Consider the following 18,676-nt stretch of genomic DNA (forward strand, 5'->3'; position numbering starts at 1 on the left):
AAAAAAAAAAAAAACGTAACCCAAACAACCAGCCAAGCAGTCAAGAACCCAGAAAAGATGTACCAAAGAATAATAAAATAAAAGAAAACTTACCCTCCCGGTAGCACCCCAACACGCCTCCCTCGCCTCCAACATCACCACCCTCTTCCCCTCCCCTTCATCATCACCACCAACCCTCTCACCACTCTCATCCTCACCCTTTCCCTCCCCCTCCCCCTCCAGCAAAAACCTCGCAGCAAACACCCCCGTAATCCCGCTCCCGACAACCACCACGTCCGCCTCCCTCGGCAGCTCCTCCGTGCCTCTGTGCCCCAACAAGTCCGGATGGGGATCGCGGAGCCAAAAGGATTTTGTCGCGGTTTCCGGCGGGGTGGTGGGCAGGCCTGAAGGGGGGTGGGTTACCAGTCCTTCTTCTGCTGCTGATGACGGAGCATGGGTGGTTGATTCATATTTCGGTGGTTCTGGTGCTGGTGCTGGTGATGGATGATGGGATTGGGGTTCGTCTGGGGATGTTGGAAGGGGGAGTTTGCGGAGGGTCATGTTGTTTTTTATGTTCCCTCGGTGCCTAGGGAGGTAAGGTAAGATAAGGTAGGTTGCTTCGTTTTGGTTGAGCTTGAGCCTGAGTAAATGCTCAATTTCTGCGCCGTTTCACGTGAGAAGTGTTCGAGTATGGTTGAAGATAGCTAAGCTAAGAATATGCGATGGTGATGGATTAGATTGCTGTTATCCCAGAAATGAATCTCATAATCTTTTTATAGGTCTCCGGGTAAGTTGTCGCTAGGAGAGAGCGCGAGGGTCAAAGGTGGTCGAAAGGTTCCGCTCAAAGAGGGGTACGGAGTCCATACAACGCCAATGACTCGATGATGACAATGCCGTCGGGGTACCTGAACCCCACTTGGACTTACACCGTAGTCTGGCTGGATAAGACGCCCTCGATCTGAAAACATGTTTACCAATCATTGCCGCCAACAATCTGAAATGTATTTATTGCCTGATCCGGAGCAAAATTGATCTCTGTACGAACCAGACCAGTCATGACCCCAGAAACAGGTACCAAAATGCAACGCCTACAAACTCGTCTGTGTCTTGGTCAGAGAGTCTTGGTATCCCACCTTCACCAAGCAATCGCGTTCAATCAACCAGGCAAATCTATTCCCCTTTCTCATTCCAGACTCAAACCATCCATTGCTGTCTAAACTCTCCATAGCAAAAGCCTGCTGGTCACCCTGACAACCCAGCAACGGATAAGAAGACTACGGATCCTCTTGATAATCGCCATTCCCCTGGCACGCAGCCATCCACCTAGCAAAAATGACCCAACCCAACACCCCAACCTACCTCCCCCCCTAAAACCCCGTCACAACCCCCGTCATCAAATCCTCATCCTCAATCTGGCTCACAAACGGCGACACGTCCTCCAGCCCCGCCGCCGCCTTCCTTCCATCTGGATCCCGCTTCTGCTGCTCAACCACATACTTGATATACTCCCTCGAGGTGCCCAACCTCTCACTCGTCGCCCTGACCAGCGGCGCCAGATCCCTCAACCGTTCCGCCGCCGCCTGCATTCTCCTCGCAAACTCCACCTCCGACAACTCCCCGCCACCACCATAATCATCGTCCTCCAAAAACCGCAAATACGCCGCCCCGCCGTCGGCCGGCCGCTCCACCACCCCGCGGAGCATCCCGTCGGCCATCATGTCGCGCAGGAGCTGCTCGACCTCGTCCTTGGTCGCGAGCGGGGCGGCGGTGAGCGCGCTCTGCGTGCGCTGGCGGATCTGTTCCAGGGACACGGCCGTGTAGACGTGCCGCAGGTTGAGGATCTGCCAGCGCTGGAAATGGTCGAGGACGAGGCGGACGAGGTTGAGGTTGTTTTCCTCGGAAAAGAAGGCGGCGCCGATGGTTTCGAACTCGGCCTTGAGCGCCGACGCGTTTCCGTCCTCGAACGCCTTGCCGATGGCGTGGTACGGTTTGCCCAGCGTCGAAAAGGCCTTTTGGGCTCCCGGCGCCGTGGTGGCCGGCAGCTCCGGGACCTTGCCGGTGCGCAGCAGCCCGACGAGGAGCCACTTGTTGTGCGCCTCCACCATGATCTTGCTGCACGAGTGGTTGTCCTTAGCCGGGTAGGTGACGACGCGCTCCAGGGTGTCGAGGGCCTTGTCCCAGGCACGGAGTTGGATGTAGCACAGCCCGCGGATGAGGTCGTACTGGAGCACGTCGCTGCTGCTCAACGACTTGGTCAGGTTAGTTTCGACCGTGACATACGCCGCGGGTGGCAGGTCGGGACTGCAGAGCGGCCGCGAGTCCTGGGTGTTTTTGATGCCTGGGTAGGATACGATGTTCTTGTCCAAGAGCGGGAGTGCTGGAGGGATGTTGTCCGTTTCCAATGCGAGCTTGGCGAGCGTGACGTGGTGCGAGGTAAGCACCGAGCCGGTTGGGTCGAGGCGGAGGAGGGCTGTTGTTGAGACGTCTACCGCGACAGAGGCCTAAACTCAAAATTAGTAACGGCTTGGTTGGGAGAGAACCGTCGGGCAGCCTACAGGGAACGAGCTGCCTCCAAGCGTCCATTCGAGCAAGCTTGATAAGGCCTTGCCGGCGTAGCGGATTTGCTGGGGGTCGAAGGTGACGAGAAAAACAGAAGCCTTGGCTAAGAGATCGGGGAGCGGTAGGCTCCGATTATGAATGACGCTGTTTAGGAGGTAAAGATACGAGGCCGAATTGACCGCGGGATTGACGTGCTGTGGTGAGAGCCAGAGTCAGTTCCAGGTCGCGCAGATCGACTCGGCGGAGTGATACGCACCTCGAGAAGCTGGGCGGCATGTTGTCGGAGGCTTGATGTACCAGCCAGCTTGTCGAGAGTCTGGATGTGAGATTTGGCCGAGGAGTGGTAGTCATCGAGGCTGGCGAACCCGCTGGTGGGCGGGAAACCGAGGAGATGAGAGGCGAGCTGGTCCATCGGGAACGAGTTGACAGCGACGGACCGCGGCCCTCTACTCTGGTCGTTGCGAGTCGACAGACGCAGTCAAGCCGCCGAGTTGTCGGTTGAATGGAGTGTTGGTCGTGGTGCCAGTTGGCGGGAGTGGATGTTGGGCCGTAAATCGTCGCGTCTTGGGAATCTCGCAGAAATTCGGGGGGGTTGTGGGGAAGACAAACTCAGATCCCCCAGGTTTTCCTATTCGGAGGGGACCTGGCAGAAGAGGATAAGGCAGGTTTGGATGCACAAGGAGAGCTTGGGGTTGAGGTTGAAGGTTGGCTGTTGGAGCTCCCGCCCCGCGATTTGGCGTTGCCTTGCCCCACTGACCCCACAAGGCTGCCCGGTGCCTCCGTTGCCTGGCCCCACATCCCCGGCAACCTTGTCCGCCTGGCCGTTTGTTGACACCCCTTTCACCACTGACACTACTCCGGATAGCCTCACAGAAAATCAGAATCAATTCATACTGACGGCTCCTGCCGTCCCGTGTCATCTAAGACACATCATGTCCTGTAGAATAAATTATGGACAGCCCCGAGCCAGCTAAGACACTTTCCTTCCCCGTCACACACTCATCTGCTTGATAGCCTCCGCCAGCTTGTTCGCCTCCGATACCCAATCAAACGGCGTAACGCTCATCACCTGGTACCGAATCCTGTGTTCCCGAGTCAGCATGATGCCGCAAAAGCTTGCGAGGGAAAAAAGCACTTACTTGGGTTCGTCATTGTACGTCTCCAACTTGGCGCGGCAGCGAAACACCCACTTGGTAAACATGGCCGCCCCAAACACGGCCAAGTGGCTCTCGTCGCCGCGCTCCTGCATCTCCTTTATTTCGTTCGCCGAGTGGCCCAGAATCACGCGTGCCGTGTCGTCAAAGCAGGTGACTGGGATCGTGCCCGTATGGTCCGTCACCGAGATGGCCAGGATGTAGCGGTGCTGCGCGTTGGGATATGACGCGTCGCACTTCTCGCAGCGCCACGTCCCGTCGCCCATGTCCGTCACCTTCTTGTTGCAGCCCTCCGCCGGACAAGCCGGGTACGAATAGCTGTCCTGCCGGATGCGCAAGATGGTGCCCTTGAGGGTGAAGTACTCGGGGTTGTTCACGCCCACCATCTCGTCATTGACCTGGCGCACCGTCTTGACGCTGTCGTTGCGACCCGTGGCTGTGCCCAGCGACGTGCTATTGTGGGTGGCAAAGTTCATGTTGCGCCCGCCCGCCTCGTACCAGCCCTTGAGCTTGTGGGCCTCTGGGATGTCGGGATCCACGGCCATGGTGCCCGACGACAGCAGCGACAGGCTACGTCCGCCGAAATCGCTCACGCGCGTTCCCTTCAGCGCGAGGACCGACTCCGGCGCGGCGTCAAACTCAGTCGCCGTGCGGCCCCAGACGGTCACGCGCACCGAATAGCCCGTGTCGTCAACCAGCTTAAGCTCGCGCTTCGAGTACGGCTTGCCTGTCGTCTTGGACTGAAACTCCTCGGCCGCGCTGGCCTCCTTGAGGATGCCAATGACATCGACCGTCGCGTCCTTCTCCACCGCCTGCAGGTCCTGCAGGTTGCAAAAGTTGTAGCGCACCTGCGGCACGGAGCTCTGGTCCTCGGCCTTCTCGATGACGGTGCCCGACTCGAGCGTGATCTCGTAGTCGTTGGGCAGGTTGTTGAACTGCTTCTTGGCCATGCTCACCCTGCACGGTGTCGAGATGTAATACACCTGGCCCTCCTGGATCAGGTCGTAGAACTTGTCCACCTCGTTGTTGAAGGCCGTCGCCCGGATCTCGCCCGTCTCGTCCAGCAGGTTAAAGCTGAAGAGCTTGCCCTCGCCGCTCGGCTTGTGCCACCTCCGGATGTCTGATTTGCTCGTCACGCGGGCCTTGATCGTCCACTTGTTGGCAAACGGAGACACCGCCTCGATCGGGTAGATGGTGACGGGAGCGCCGCCGCCGCCGCCGCCAAAAGCTGCGGGCGGGCGAGACACGGGTTGCCGAGCGACCGGCATCTTGGTTTCTTCGGGTTCGTTCTTGATTCCGTAGAAACTCTGTCCGCCCATGGTTGTCGCGCTTTGCTTGTCGGAGGGATCGATGGGTTTGGGGTCACCAATTTTTTCGGGAGCGCCGAGGGCGGACAGAACGTCGAGGTCGAGGATGACGAGAATGCTGTGGGGAAATTGTCAGCAGAGAATCTTTTGGAAGAGAAATCCCGCGACTCACTTTTTCCCCTTGTAATTGGATGCTGTGTACTGGCGCAGGCGGACGATGGACCCGCGCTGCAAGCCCGTGTCCCGGATGATGGGGTTGGCCTGGGTGCCCAACATGCACTGGACAAAATGGCGGATGTCGCTGAGGACGATGCGGTACCGGTCACTGCCATTCCCCCCCTTTCCCTCGATGTGCTTGACGTGTAGGCATTGGAGCACGGGGAGGGGGAAGGTTGCCGCAGCGCGGTCCTTGTCGGCGAAGACGGCTCTGCATGGGTTAGAGGGGTTTGGGTCAAGTTCTTGGGATGGCCAGCTTACTCGACAAAGCCCTGTGTGATGGCTTGCTCGGCCATCTTGACTATTGTGAGGGATGTGTATGTGGATGTGTAACCGGCGGGTTGTGGGATGGATGAATGGATGGACGGAGAGGAGGAGTTGATGTCAGGCCGCAGTGGTTTGTCGTTGCCGGGGCGCGAACAATCGCGTGGAGCGCGTCGAGGGGTAAAAGGTGATTTAATGGGGTGCGCGTACAGTGTGGAGATGGGCACTGTGCACCCCACTCTGAGCTCCAGGCACCTACTTCACCTAAACAGCTAGCTTCTTGACAAAGCTGTTGAGCAGCTTCTGGACACAACAAACAAACAAACATCACCATATGTCAGAATCCAGGACACCCTCTGGCTTGTAGTGTATATTATTTCATCCTCTGATCTTGATCCAAGGCCAAAAAATCAACATGGCCGCCCCTTCTCGTCTCAGGGCAATTCATTGGTGGAGCATGCATTGTTCCCCGCTATGTCGGTGAGGGGCCCGGGCCAGGCCCAACTTTAGCTGGCCAGCTTCAGGCTCATCCATAGACCTGGGCTCATGTTCATCGTAGAGTCAAGTCTCTGTATTCATTCCATACCTGGCTTTCCTCACCAACAGTGAAGCCTGACTCACATCCATCAAGTCCACTCCTTGAAGACCACACCTAACAGCATCAACCTCCACCATGACCATCATCGACTCCCACGTCCACCTCCCCTCCCCCTCCTCCTCCGACTTCACCACCGCCTCCTCCTCCGTCCCTCTCACCGGCTACATCCTCATCGAATCCAACCTCCCCACCGCCGACACCGACTGGACTCCCGCCCTGTCCGAACTCAAATCTATGGCCTCCCTCCTCACCTCCTCTTCCTCGGAACCCAAACCACTAGCCCTCGTACCCTGGGCCCCCCTCCCCCTCGGCCCCGCCAAGCTGGAGGAATACCTCGCCCAAGCCGAATCCGAGGCCGGGCCGGAGGCGTGGAGCAAGGTGCGCGGGTTCCGGTATCTGCTGCGCGACAAGCCCAAGGGGACGGGGTTGGAGGAGGGGTTTGTGGAGGGGCTGAAGGTGCTGGGGAGGAAGAGGTACGTGTTTGAGATCGGGGTGGACGCGCAGAGCAAGAAGGGCGGGAGGGCAAGGTTGGAGGAGGTGGTGGAGATGGTGGGGAGGGTGAATGAGGCGGTTGGGGAGGAGGGGGAGAGGGCGAGGTTTGTGCTTGGTGAGTTTTTCTGTTTGCTGGCCAGAGGTGGTGATGATGTGACTGACTTGGATTAGAACATCTCTGCAAGCCTGATTTGAGCATCATCAACCAGGCCGATCCGTCCTTTCTTGCATGGTATGTCTCTCTCCCACCTCGATCCTCCTCAACTCATGATGAAAGCTAACCAGCCCCCAGGCGCTCCGCCATGTTCACCCTCGGCAAGTCCTCCAACACCTACCTCAAGTTGAGCGGGTGCTTCTCCGAGCTACCCGACAAGCTCAAGGCGGAGTCGGCTGAGGACATCTTCTCCGCCATGCTGCCATGGTTGGCCGTCGTGGTGGCTGCGTTTGGGCCGCGCCGGCTCATGTTCGGCAGCGATTGGCCCGCCTGCACGCTCGGCGTGGGCGACGATGCCTGGAGCAAGTGGCGCCGCGTCGTCGAGCTGGTGTGCAACCTGGCGGGGCTGAGCGAGGAGGACAAGGCCATGGTTTGGGGAGGGACTGCGAAGGAAGTGTATAAATTGGATGGTTAGTCGGCAGCTGGGAGAAAGATAATAACGGGCAAATACAGTGGCCAATGCTGTCGAGGCAGGGCCAAGCTTCAATGTCGACAATCTTTCAAGATAAATGGATATCAACAGACAACAGAGAAAACACCAATGTTCATCAACGGGTCTCCCTCAGGTATGACATCATGACCCTAGAAAGCTGTATCAGCGCCAAATCCTCATATGTCAATTTCTCTTTATCTCTTTCACAAAGTCTCCCGTCCATCCAACCTTAGAGCCAGCTATTGTAGCCGCATATATGGCCGCCGGTTGAATGATGTCCCAACTCACGTAGTCGAGCCAGAGACGAGCGTGACTCGGGATAGGACCTCCAAGGCAAAGGTCGCATTTCACCATTAATACAATGAAAGGAAAAAAGTATATAGCCAAGTTTATACCTCGTTGCCCTTGGTTCCGCTCCTTGCACAACCACAGAAGCATTCTCTGGCTTCTTCAGGACCGTTTGCTAAGTCAATATTACATTTTCCGTACACCGACCCTAAAACCTATGGTGTGGTTATCCTCATTGTACACCAGGAGTATCATACCCAGCTCACAGTTGGGTTTTGGTTCAATGGCACATTACGTCCGCGCTCATGGCTATGCGTGCCTAAATATAGTTCTGCCTACGGAGAATTCATTTCCCCAGGCATCCATGGATAGCTCCTACTGTGTCGGCCGGAGCTTCGAGGGTCGATTCCATACTGAACAGAGCACCTCTCAGAACGTAGTGAGAAGATGCTCCTCCTCCCACGAAGCCATCCCCCAGAAGGGTCTACACGATGGCCCGGATAAGCACCTAGGTAGGAGGACCGTAAGTAAGCATGACCTTACCCTCAAGCTCAGCCAGCACACAGCAGCCAACAAAACCTCCGACTCCCTGACTACCCAGCGCGGTACGGAGTATCCGGATGCACTACCCGGGCACCCATATCACCCCATCCAACGGTCCAACGGTCCCTCCCCAGGAGTAACCAATCGGCCATTTCTCCGAGCCCTCCCTCCCCAGCCAGGGGCGCCCGGGGCAAATGCATCGGGTGCGCTCACCGAGGTGGCCCGTTTCATTTCCCTCACCACAAAGGTCGTAGCGGAAATGTCAATGTGTCAGTGCATCCCTCGCCATGAACCAAACCATCTCATCCTTCGGCTCGCTCTCCTGTGCGCGCTCGCGTTGATGGAGACGGAGAGGTGTGGGCGGAACGGAACAGACGATCCTTCCCCCAGATCCGCTGCTACGCTGCAACGTTGCAACGGATCATGCAATCAGTGCGGCCGGGACAAAGCAGCAGGATTGGCATTACGGCACATGGTCGCAGGAAGAACTTCCATGGAAACAAAACCCTGTTTGTCTGTTTGTTGGCCGGTTCGGTTCAATGCTGCTGACGGACGCATTCTGGATGTATGGACGGACGGATGGTGCGGCGGCGGCGTCAGGTACCGGCAATGACACCTCGGGGAGAGGAAGCGTCTGGGTATTTCCGTGTTCTTCGAGTTATATCACCGCAGTTAATCTCGCTGAGGTGGTTGTTCAACTGTTGCCTGCTGTTTCCCGCCAACGGAAAGCTGGCGTCGTCGAAGCAAAACCCCGGCAGTTGTGGTGTTGCTGGCCTTGCAGTCTTTGCAGCGCACATGCGAGATTGGAGGTCTGTCAAAGACATGCGCCAGCAGCTTGAAACACGCCCCGAGCTATTTTGTCCTGCCCAACTTCATGCAAGGTATTTCGGCCTTTCGCTTCATGACATGAGCTTCCATACCATACCCGAGCAACCATTGCCTTGGATGGACATATGCTCCGGATGGAGGTTGACCTGGGCTGGAAACCGCTTTTACTTGACTGAGGCATTCCTCTAGCATAAAATTGCTAGCAGCGCATCCGCGGCCCGGTTTCGCAACTGACGCCGCCACATGGCAGAGACGGATGAAGTGAAAGGGGTGAGCGAAGTGAAAACAAAACACATCTCCCGAAATGGAAGAGCCAGCTTGTCCGGTTGGAGCGCTAACGCAGGCTGTGGCTGCGGGCCAACACGATCCGCGTGCTTGGCGGCTCCCGGCAGCACGGAAAATCTGGGGAAGACAGCTGCTGGCTGCAGCACCGGGCGGGCAAGGGGGAAAAGGAGACGCCGCCGTTCCTGGCGATCATCCTTGCTTCTTCTGGGGGGAAAGGTTTTCCAGAAAAGAAACCGGCATCGAGAATTTCGCTAGCTCGGAGTCCGGCGCCGACATCCGGTCGTTAGTGCGGGTTTGTTGACACCGTTTCCAGACAAAAGAAAATGAAGAACCATTGGGATGGGCATGGAAATGGGGCCCGCTGTTGCGTCTTTTTTGCTGTGTCTAGGTCTGCTCAGCGAACTAGTGTAGACAAGGGCAGGGTGAAAATTCTAGAAGGCCGAGATGAAACAGAGCGAACGATGGGATGAATCGTAGATCAGGGAGAGAACAGGGGAGAAAGGCTCGAACACGTCAGCCGAAAATGACGCTGCGGCGGTGTTTGTCTGGTGCGTACACTAGGAGGTTGCTGTGGGATGAGTCAAACCACTTTCCTGGGAACGGACCTCTCCGGCTCTTCTGGGCGCAGACAAGCGGCAGCCCGTCAAGCTGCTCCAAGCTTGAATTAGTCGCTGTGATGCTCATGCGGATAACTATCCAGAGCAAAGCCGCGCCGTGCTTGTTGGCCGTCAGGCAGAGCCACTGAAGGCCGGCGATGGGTTTCTGGGCTGGGCTGGCAGCTGTGCCGTCCAACTGAGGGTAGCATTGCTGTGGAAGCGTTGTGCGAGGATTGAATCCGGCCATGCCGAAGCTGCCTCGGGATGTCGCTCAGCTGTCTTCGATCTCCAACCCAGACGGCGCAATTTGCGCCGCACCCTGGTCCTTCATCCGTGGGCCGCCAAACAGTGTGGAATCAGGACGTGGACCAAGTGAACAGCCTGAAGCTCAGATGCCCAACGGAGCCGTGTCAAGGGAGAACCCAAAACCTGTTTGCGGGCCTTTGGAAGCCCATCGAGCCATCGAGCGGCCAGGAAACACCAGGAAAGAGGAGGCTGATGACACAGCGAAATTGTCGGATCTCCGTTGGTGGTCGTCGATGAATACGTGTCACCACGGATGCTTGTGTGCGTCGACGACGTGGTCGATTGCATCCGCGATCCACCAAATAGCTCGTCTGAACATGGATCCTCTTCATGAAAGTGAGGCAGCGATCCCAACGACTCTTTTTTCCACCACTTTTTTTTTTTTCAAAGCTGGCTGTGGGGCGGACGAAGCTGAAGCGGACCTCGACTGCCCTGGCCTTGTGGGGGCCGGGTGCTGCTTCCCCACAACATCCCGGACGGAACGGGAAATGGAGCTGGGTGCTGGACCCGGAAGGAGACAAGCGCGCAACTGCCCCACGGGGAAGAAGAAATTCCAGAAGAAATCCTTCCATTTTGCCCTGGGTGCCCTGAGTGCCCTGTTTGCCCCGAACACGCAAACAAGACGCGAACTGGCAATTCCGGCAGGGCACCATCATCCATCGGCATGTCTTCCGTCTGTCAATAAAACCTCGCGTGGCTGATTTACCGCCATTCTTTGGTCTTGCTGGTTGGGAATGGCTTTCTGGTCCCGGTCAGGTCATGGCGACGGCTCGGACTCCGGTCGGCATTCACAACCGCGTCTCCAATGGCATTGCTTGCATCGCAACGTATCTTTTGTGTGACTCCTACACCAGCTTGGCATCGTGCTCGCCTCGCGCTATCATCGGCTGGAATGGCGTACTTTGAGTCTCATTAATTGCATCAAGCCCGAAGCTGAGCACAGCAGACAACCAGCCCGTCCCATTTAATATCCAGCAACCTGAGGTCTCGTGTTGCTCGCCGACGAGCTGTTGTGAACAGTTGAATCATAGAGCCAAGGCCCAACAGAACAAGTTTTTTCTGCACTAGATGACTAACCAACTATCGGTCAAGCATATCCACACATGCTGCCCACTCCACCGCCAAAACTCCCCGTCGCCGAGGTGTCCACTCATCTCCCGAGGTCCAGAGAAGGATGGGTCATGTCATGGGCGGGTAGCTTCCCCGGGGCCAGACCCTCAGAAAAAAAGATTTCCGGCAAGGCCCGAACGACGTCGAAATTTGCCTCTAACAATTTTCTTTGACGCGTTATTTGTTTCTCTAACAGCGCGAGCCGCTCGTTGCTTTGGCGGTGACTTACTGGACATTCCCGTATTGCTACTACCGACGGATATGAATTACTGAGGTGCCTTGCTTGGTTGAACGCAGGCATCATGAGACAATCTCGCACCAGCAGCATGACAAGAAACACAAGGGAGCGGAAAAGACGGGGAGATCTGGGGTCGGCCGTGGCATGGTATCGCATGGCATGCGGCCGTTCCCCAGAATTCCACCGTGCCGCTCCCCGATGTTGTGTTGCGCTATGCATACGCCCCCCCTTTTCCGCACACTCCCCTGCCGTGCCCTAACCTACCCCGGCCCTTTTATCAAACGGCCAGACCGGGCCTGGTTGGGTTCTCTCCCTGGGTCTGGCTTGCTCGCACATAAGAAGAGTCTCCTCTCGCTGTTGAGTCCCGTGAAGTTTTCCAGCTCTCTCTTGTTTCCCAAGCATCAGGCCATACATACAGTTGATCTGCCTGTCAGATACCAGCTCTCTGTCGAAACCTATCCCATCGCATACTCTACCAACCAGTTCGGTGACACAAGACTCAGATCCCAGTCCCAAGGACTTACATATCTTGACTCAACACTTCCACACCTCAAAGCTCATCGACCTCGCCAATCAAACCGGTCATCCTGAGCTCACTCTCAAACAACCCACCTCTGGGCCTCATCAACCAACCAACCAACCTCTCAACCTTCAAAATGAACACCACCGCTTCTCCCATCCCCATCCCCGCGCCCGCCGCCTCCCGGCAGCGCATGGACCTGCACCGCCTCGTCACCGGCCAAGAGGACCTCTTTGCCAGCCTCAACGCCACGCTGTCCGCCGACGGCAGCCTCTTGGGGTCGACGCCCGTCCGCCATATCCGTGAGCACGACTACAGCGTCCCGGCGCCGCCGCCGCCGAGCCCCGTGGGCAGCCCCGTGTCCGGCTGGAGGGAGAGCTGGAAGAGGTGCTAGTCACCTGGCTTGACCAATCTCCTTTACCTCCGACCGACCTCCTTAATTTTTAAAAGTTGGCGGGTTTTTTGAATCTTGGATTGAATGGGTTTGGATTAAGGCGTTTCTGGCGTTTGACTACGGGATGGATTTTTGTTCAAGGCTTTTTTCACTGTACACCACCAGTACACTGTGATGTATTCTCGACAACGGATTTTGTTTTCTGAGGGATTGGATCAAGGAAACAATGGGACTTGGGAACCTCGAAAAGGTAGCAGAAGGGCTTTGGATGTTAGGAGACAACTCGGGAAGGGGTTACATAAAAGTATTGGTCCTGGTTGGAGAGCTTGATGGGTTTACAGATATCCACAGAAATGTTAATTAAGGCTGCTTCTGGGTTGAGAGCCGAGTTCTACTTGCTTTGAGAGAGTACTTAGTTCTTTCGGTCCGTGTTTGTTTGAGCTGAATAGCCCGATGTCGCATGTTTGTTCGACGTCATTCCGAGTTACCTTTGCCTCCGCAAATAGCGTTTCTGATAGTCAAACCACTGCCCGCCCATACCCAAGCCGTGATCGAAGACATTCATGACACAGGGACATGGCGGCCACAAGAACACCGATTCCCTGACGCCAGCATGCGATCATCACTCCAAATATCCGCCAACCCAACTCATCCACACAACCGGGCCTCGCTCCGCCGTACAACTCGAGATATCGAATCCTTGAACCGCGAAGAAATGAAGGAGATAACACCCCACCACCCCATGCGTGATGAGTCTCACCGGTAGCTATGGAGATCACACCGAAGCTGTGTACACGAGGGACAGTTAGTGCCAGTAATCAGGGTAGAGATGGGAATTACATAACAGTGGGGCCTTCGAGGATGGTATGTCGATTCAATGTCTGCATGACGCGGTGTTAGGGAGGACGCCACACCACGAGTTGGTGCATGGGATGGACCCCGGGTAACGTTCCCGTTCCCGGCGTGGGGGGCCTCGGCCCGGCTGGATCGGATCGATCGGTCGGGAGCAGCTCATGTTCAGAGAACCCGGATATGACCCTGGCTACAATATGTAGGTTTGAGGGACATATGTCAAGAGAGGACAGAACTGGGATCTATTCACACTCATCGGTGAGGTCGAGGTCTGTGCGGGGATGGTCGGCAGCCAATCACCGTGGTATAGTATGAGATATCCAAAGTCGTCGTCCATCCACCTGGTCCTGATCATATCGATCGGTTGGGGAGTGGCTTTCTGATTCTCGATTCTGAGCGATGCATGGTAAACAGCACCCCATCGGCTCACCAGCCACCTAGAAACCCCCACATCCCGATCGCTGCGGTGTCACCAAACCCAGGCTCGCGATGTATGACGCGAAAGCCACAGCGTAGGCGCCTGTCCTATCTTGCAGCTAATTGTTGCGCACCGGCAATATTGTGGGTGCAGGTGCAAGTAAGAAGCACGTTGAGCGGTTGTCTGACCATGATACACGTTGCCATGTGCCGTTGTCTTCGTGGGGAGGACCCACATCATCATGTCGCCCAGCGCAAGCATTCGGATATTCGGGGTGGGCGTAAAGTTGGGGGGGACTGCTTGAGGGTCAAGGATCGGGTGATATCCTACTTGTTATTCATCGAGTGATCATCGAGGACCATATTCACCTCGAAGCAGTGCCTTAGACATCGATGTCTTCCAGGGCGGAGTACATATGCATGCTCCTGCAGTAAAATATCGACATCGCTTCCGCTGCTTGCTACTCAACCAACAGATCATCCATATTAATAGTAAGGACAGTCAAACCAAGCAAACCCCTAGAGCCAGTCAAATCATATAGACCGTGCAAGGTTGGTAGGTATGGTGGTATTATTTAGCTCGACGCCATGCAATGCATTCACCAAGTCCCATGCCGCGCTTCGCTCTGGCCATTCTATACACACACCACCTCCATAAACTGGATGAATACCGGGTTTCCATTCCATATCGGATCCCGTACCCAGGCCGCCCCTTCACCTCAACCCTTCCACCCACCTTTCCATCTCCCTCCCCTTCATCTGCAATCCTCCAGGTGAGGCCAACCCTCTCCCAGACAGGAGAACCTCCCTTCACAATCCGCCCTCTCAAACAAACCAACTCCCCCTCATCCGCTCCCCTTCCAAGCCTGCTCAACCCGTCTTGCCCAATCCCGTCATCTCCACTATTACCCGAACCCGGCAAGCCCTTTAAAGCTTGGCCTCCTCCTTGAGCGTCCCAACCTTGAGCGGTGCGCCGTACTTTTCGAGGACGTGCTTGCTGTGGTACTTCCAGAACGACTTGGTGGCGTCCTTGCCGGCGAAGCGCTTCAGGATCTTGGCGCCGCCGGGGTGCTCGTCGAGGAACTCTGCAGCCAAGGCGGTTAGTCATCTATCCATCTATCAATATAGATTATTGTTGTTGAGGTACTGGTGGTGGTGTAGGGTCTGCTCAATCTCTCTCTCTCTCTCTCCCTCTCCCTCCCTCCTTGAGTTCGGCCGTCCACATTTCTTGCTCTCTCTCACCCTCTCTCCTTCCTTCCAGCAGGGCATAAGCCCTTCGTCACTCACGCCCCCGCCGTTATCGTCTTCCGTCCTCGCTGTGGGCTGGACGGTTGGCCCGTTTCCATTCCAAAAGACATCCATCCGTATCCGTGGACGACCGCCCTTCAGAGAGAGAGAGCGCGCGCGCACACACACGCCCCCGGCAAGAGGTCCCAACTCCCACCGTCCACCGATGCAAAAAGAAAGAGACAAGAAAAAAAAATCAAGAGGAGATCAAAGGGAAAGAGCACATACTAGCAACGTTATAAACGCCATCGTCGATAATCAGCAGAATGTTGTCGCCGTCCTTCCCCTGGGCGACCTCGGCCTTGGTGAACTGCTTCGACATGGTGGGCTGATTTGTCGTGTGAACGCGAAAGCGATCTCGAGAGAGTGAGAGAGAGTGAGAGAGAGTGAGACAAGTATAGCGGAGCGGAGAGGTCGTCAAGACGAAGTCGGGTCGTCACTAAGCAACCGAAGCAAGCGCAGAAAAGCAGACGATACACGAAGAAGCGGGCGCGGTGTCCGTCTATATAACAACCTTCCCAAGCCTTGGGGTCAAAAACAAAATCCGGGGTAACCAGAAACTATAAACTCCCAGCCAAGGTCTGGATTGCTAATCGTCTCGTCGTGACTGGATACGGTGAAGAAAGAAGAGGGAAACCTTAAAAGCAAAAAGTCCGGGGAACCGCGCTCGGCTTCGGCTTGTGGTTCATGTGGACATTTGAACCTCGGCTCGTGACGGCGCATTGTTCGGGGTTCAGCCGATGCCAAGAGATGGGGGATCAGGGGTCCATTCCAGGCACGAGGAGGGCACGACAAAAGATGGGGAATCGGTGTGGGGTTCGGAACTTGGAGACCGCTTCGTCATCATCGACGACGTCGTCGCCATCGGCTACGCTAGAGGGACTCCGTAGATCTACTCCTCACGGATAAGATGGACCAGGGTGTTTAACTTCTCTTCATTGCATAGGTATTTTCTGACTTCTAAGTGCAACGCTATGCCCATCAACCTCGTGCCCGCTGGTTTCTTTCTTCGGTTGTTTGGTATTCTCATCCTTCCAGTCCCATCATAGGCATGCGCAAAAGGAAATCAACTATACCATCTATCAAACGCCATGCCTGCCATAACTACATACCCATAATGCGCCGCGCTCCCAAACTCTAACAAGCAAGCAACTCAACCCATCAATAAAACCGAATCCAACCCACCTCACAACATCCAAACCGCCCACGCAACACCCAACCACAACACGATCCACTCCACCCCGCCGACCCTCCCCGCGCCGCTCTCCCCCTGCCCGCAACACGGCCTGGGCTCGTACGGCACGTTGTTCATGCGCGCCGCCACCTCGAACACGCTGCCCGGGTAGTTGCCGTAGTTGTAGTAATCCACGTTGAGCACCGTGGGCGGGCGGCCCCAGTCGGCGGCGCAGTTGGCGGCCGCCATGCCCAGGCTGCCCTCGCCGTCGGCCGCGTTGGTCGTGTTAAGCTCGCTGACGGCCGGCACCAGGATGGTCTGCCCGAGCAGCTGGATCTCGGCGTTGAGGTTGTGGTTCATCAGATACAAATAGCCGTCGCGGGCGAGGTCCTGCGGCAGCTCCGGCGGGCGGTGGACGGTGCAGGGGAACGTGCGGTCGACCGGGTCGAAGGGGGTCTCCCACATGTGCGTGAACTCGTCGAGCAGCCAGGGATAGGCCGTCTGGTTGGCCATGTAGTCGAGGAACATGACGACGCGCTGACCCGAGAGGATCATCTGGCCGAGGGTGGGCCAGTCGTCGCGGCGCAGCGGCACCTTGGACGGCGTGAAGACGTACTTGGTGATGCCCGACGCCTCGATGTAGGGGACGTACATGTCTGGGGTCGAGTAGTTGCCGTTGCCGAGCAGGATGGTGACGACGTCGTAGGGGTGCGCGGCCACCCACTCGCGGACCTGCGTGAGCCAGTCGGTGATGGGCCCGGCGTCGAACAGCTCGCACATGGTGTGGCAGAAGTGCGGAACCGTGTCGTTGTTGGGCCATTGGATCTGGGCCTGCAGGAAGCGCACGCCGTCGTTGAGCTGGTCCGTCACGGGAAGTTCCTGGTTGGCGGCGACGCTGCCGGCGCGGGCGAAGGGGCTGTTGTGGCAGCCGACCTGCGTGACGTTGCTGAACTTGCGCTCGCAGAGCTCCGGGTAGCCATTGCAAGGGCGGGTGTTGGTGGGAGCGGGCTCCTCGGCGGCGGTGGATGTTGGGGTTTCGGTGGCGTTGCTCGGGAGGGCAGAGGAACCTGTGATGGTGGTCACGGCGTCGGTGGCTTCGGCCTCGGCCTCATCGGTGACGGCGGCTTGCGAGATGGAGTCGGTGGTTGAGGTGAAGTTGGGATAGAGGTTCGTGGGAGGGAGGTTGGTGGTTGGCTGGTTCTTTGTGCCAGTGATGTAGGTGACGCCGTCGGGAACGGAGGTGGTGTCTTCAGCGAGGGAGGGCGTGATTGCGAGGGCGGCCGCCCAGAGAAGGGCGATGTGTCGGAGAGTTGGCATCATGAACCTCTGGGTCATGAACAGGTGTTGTGGAGGAGAGGCTGGTTCATGAGACGGAGGTCGAGGGACGCAGAGGCGCGGCTCGAACAAAATCGAAGGAATGTCTCGAAATAAAAGACGAGAATGTTCCAAGTTCTTCCTGGCCTGCAGGTGTTGGTCCTCGACTTTCTCGACTTTGTTTTGTTTAGGTTGGTGTTCAAGATTTCTCCTTCCACATGTCAAACCCAGCTTCCAACTTTCACAAACACCATCGACCAGTTGTGTTCATTCATGGAGTCCTGGTCTTCCCTCTCCTTATGTGTGGGGACGGTGGAGAAAGTCAGTGTTCAGCTGCGCCTAAACGATGGGTCCCTTGTCAGCACTGCCGCGCTTCCCCAACAGGGCAACAGGGCGTCCAATGGATTGGGCGGCGGTTCCTGATTTCCTTGTCCAAAAGAACGGACGAGACAACGGACAACCTGGAACGGGGCAGACAGTGCAAAAAATGAGATACGTGTAAAAACGCGGTTATACGTCCGTATTCCAGCCCTTTCTTCAACACGGCCGTCGGTCGTCCGCAGATGTTCACGTTGACTTTCAGGTTTTGCCCACTTGTCTCCAAGCTGCACAGTGACGTCCATGGCGCGGCTGCCAAGAGGGCTGTGGTGGCGATCCGAGATTGCGTTGCAGGCGCCGGCGCGAGGGACGATGTTTCAGCTGTCCAACGGCGGCCACTGCCGGGGAAGATCACCTAACACAGTGACAGTGACACGATAGAGAGCCTAGACTCACGAACACATGTGGTTACCCAACATCGACAGCGAACGCACGAATGGAGGCATTGCGTATGAGTAAAAATTTGCCGTTGGGCAGACAGAGAACTTCATCACCATCTTGGCATCCCGCCCGAGTGGCGGCACCAGATTGCTGACCGCCGGTTCTCGCCCCGGGAAAAGATCCGGGCTCACGGCAGCCAGTCGATAGGTCGGCGCCAGCGCCTCCTCAAACACAAGCGCACCGCGCGCCTGTCGTCCTGGCGCGTCAGTCGGCAGACCAAACAACCGCCTCAGCCAACTTTGAACGCCAGGAACGGAAGATGGACAAGTCATGGCTGTCAAAGCAGGGCTGGAATTGTTGGATTAGGTGCCAAAAAAAGAGAGACGAGCATCCAGGAACGGTGCGCAATGGCCTGGCCTGGCCAAACTGTCATGGGTGGTGTTCGTCCGCAGCCCGCAGTCCGGGGTCTGTCAGGGTCGTACTGTAGAAGTATCCACTTCCAAGGTTGCCATGATGAAGGTTATCACGGCGATTCCAGCCTAATCATGG

General features: G+C 56.7%; 9 protein-coding genes across 9 annotated transcripts in view; 3 read left to right on the forward strand and 6 right to left on the reverse strand.

The window, feature by feature from the left end:
• The window catches only part of VTJ04DRAFT_9892 (uncharacterized protein), a gene marked incomplete at both ends in the record, with an annotated part of 2,634 nt that extends 2,094 nt beyond the window's left edge, over positions 1-540 (reverse strand). Inside the window, one exon of the mRNA XM_069368488.1 lies at positions 94-540. Within this exon, the coding sequence (XP_069214627.1) occupies positions 94-540 (447 nt within the window). The remainder of the gene's footprint in view (positions 1-93) is intronic.
• Positions 541-1,346: 806 nt separating this feature from the next.
• VTJ04DRAFT_9893 (uncharacterized protein) lies at positions 1,347-2,950 on the reverse strand (the record flags this gene model as incomplete). The annotated part of the gene is made up of 3 exons (XM_069368489.1): positions 1,347-2,480; positions 2,535-2,732; positions 2,795-2,950. The coding sequence occupies 3 exons, from the start codon at positions 2,948-2,950 to the stop codon at positions 1,347-1,349; spliced, it is 1,488 nt and encodes a 495-aa protein (XP_069214628.1).
• Positions 2,951-3,529: 579 nt separating this feature from the next.
• On the reverse strand, positions 3,530-5,511 carry VTJ04DRAFT_9894 (uncharacterized protein; the record flags this gene model as incomplete). The annotated part of the gene is made up of 4 exons (XM_069368490.1): positions 3,530-3,620; positions 3,678-5,117; positions 5,172-5,426; positions 5,477-5,511. The coding sequence occupies 4 exons, from the start codon at positions 5,509-5,511 to the stop codon at positions 3,530-3,532; spliced, it is 1,821 nt and encodes a 606-aa protein (XP_069214629.1).
• A 641-nt stretch (positions 5,512-6,152) lies between these two features.
• Positions 6,153-7,198, forward strand: VTJ04DRAFT_9895 (uncharacterized protein; the record flags this gene model as incomplete). The annotated part of the gene is made up of 3 exons (XM_069368491.1): positions 6,153-6,684; positions 6,741-6,801; positions 6,862-7,198. 3 exons carry the CDS (start codon positions 6,153-6,155, stop codon positions 7,196-7,198), a joined length of 930 nt encoding a protein of 309 aa, XP_069214630.1.
• A 4,868-nt stretch (positions 7,199-12,066) lies between these two features.
• On the forward strand, positions 12,067-12,324 carry VTJ04DRAFT_9896 (uncharacterized protein; the record flags this gene model as incomplete). The annotated part of the gene is made up of 1 exon (XM_069368492.1): positions 12,067-12,324. The coding sequence occupies one exon, from the start codon at positions 12,067-12,069 to the stop codon at positions 12,322-12,324; it is 258 nt and encodes an 85-aa protein (XP_069214631.1).
• A 1,840-nt stretch (positions 12,325-14,164) lies between these two features.
• Positions 14,165-14,701, reverse strand: VTJ04DRAFT_9897 (uncharacterized protein; the record flags this gene model as incomplete). Its single annotated transcript, XM_069368493.1, has 1 exon — positions 14,165-14,701. One exon carries the CDS (start codon positions 14,699-14,701, stop codon positions 14,165-14,167), a length of 537 nt encoding a protein of 178 aa, XP_069214632.1.
• Positions 14,702-15,116: 415 nt separating this feature from the next.
• On the reverse strand, positions 15,117-15,569 carry VTJ04DRAFT_9898 (uncharacterized protein; the record flags this gene model as incomplete). Its single annotated transcript, XM_069368494.1, has 2 exons — positions 15,117-15,440; positions 15,543-15,569. The coding sequence occupies 2 exons, from the start codon at positions 15,567-15,569 to the stop codon at positions 15,117-15,119; spliced, it is 351 nt and encodes a 116-aa protein (XP_069214633.1).
• Positions 15,570-15,678: 109 nt separating this feature from the next.
• Positions 15,679-16,021, forward strand: VTJ04DRAFT_9899 (uncharacterized protein; the record flags this gene model as incomplete). Its single annotated transcript, XM_069368495.1, has 2 exons — positions 15,679-15,766; positions 15,846-16,021. 2 exons carry the CDS (start codon positions 15,679-15,681, stop codon positions 16,019-16,021), a joined length of 264 nt encoding a protein of 87 aa, XP_069214634.1.
• A 45-nt stretch (positions 16,022-16,066) lies between these two features.
• On the reverse strand, positions 16,067-17,371 carry VTJ04DRAFT_9900 (uncharacterized protein; the record flags this gene model as incomplete). The annotated part of the gene is made up of 1 exon (XM_069368498.1): positions 16,067-17,371. One exon carries the CDS (start codon positions 17,369-17,371, stop codon positions 16,067-16,069), a length of 1,305 nt encoding a protein of 434 aa, XP_069214635.1.
• Positions 17,372-18,676: the final 1,305 nt, after the last annotated feature.

The sequence above is a fragment of the Mycothermus thermophilus genome (genome assembly GCF_041956435.1).
Source record: "Mycothermus thermophilus strain CBS 625.91 unplaced genomic scaffold VTJ04scaffold_7, whole genome shotgun sequence".
Lineage (NCBI taxonomy): Eukaryota > Fungi > Ascomycota > Sordariomycetes > Sordariales > Chaetomiaceae > Mycothermus > Mycothermus thermophilus.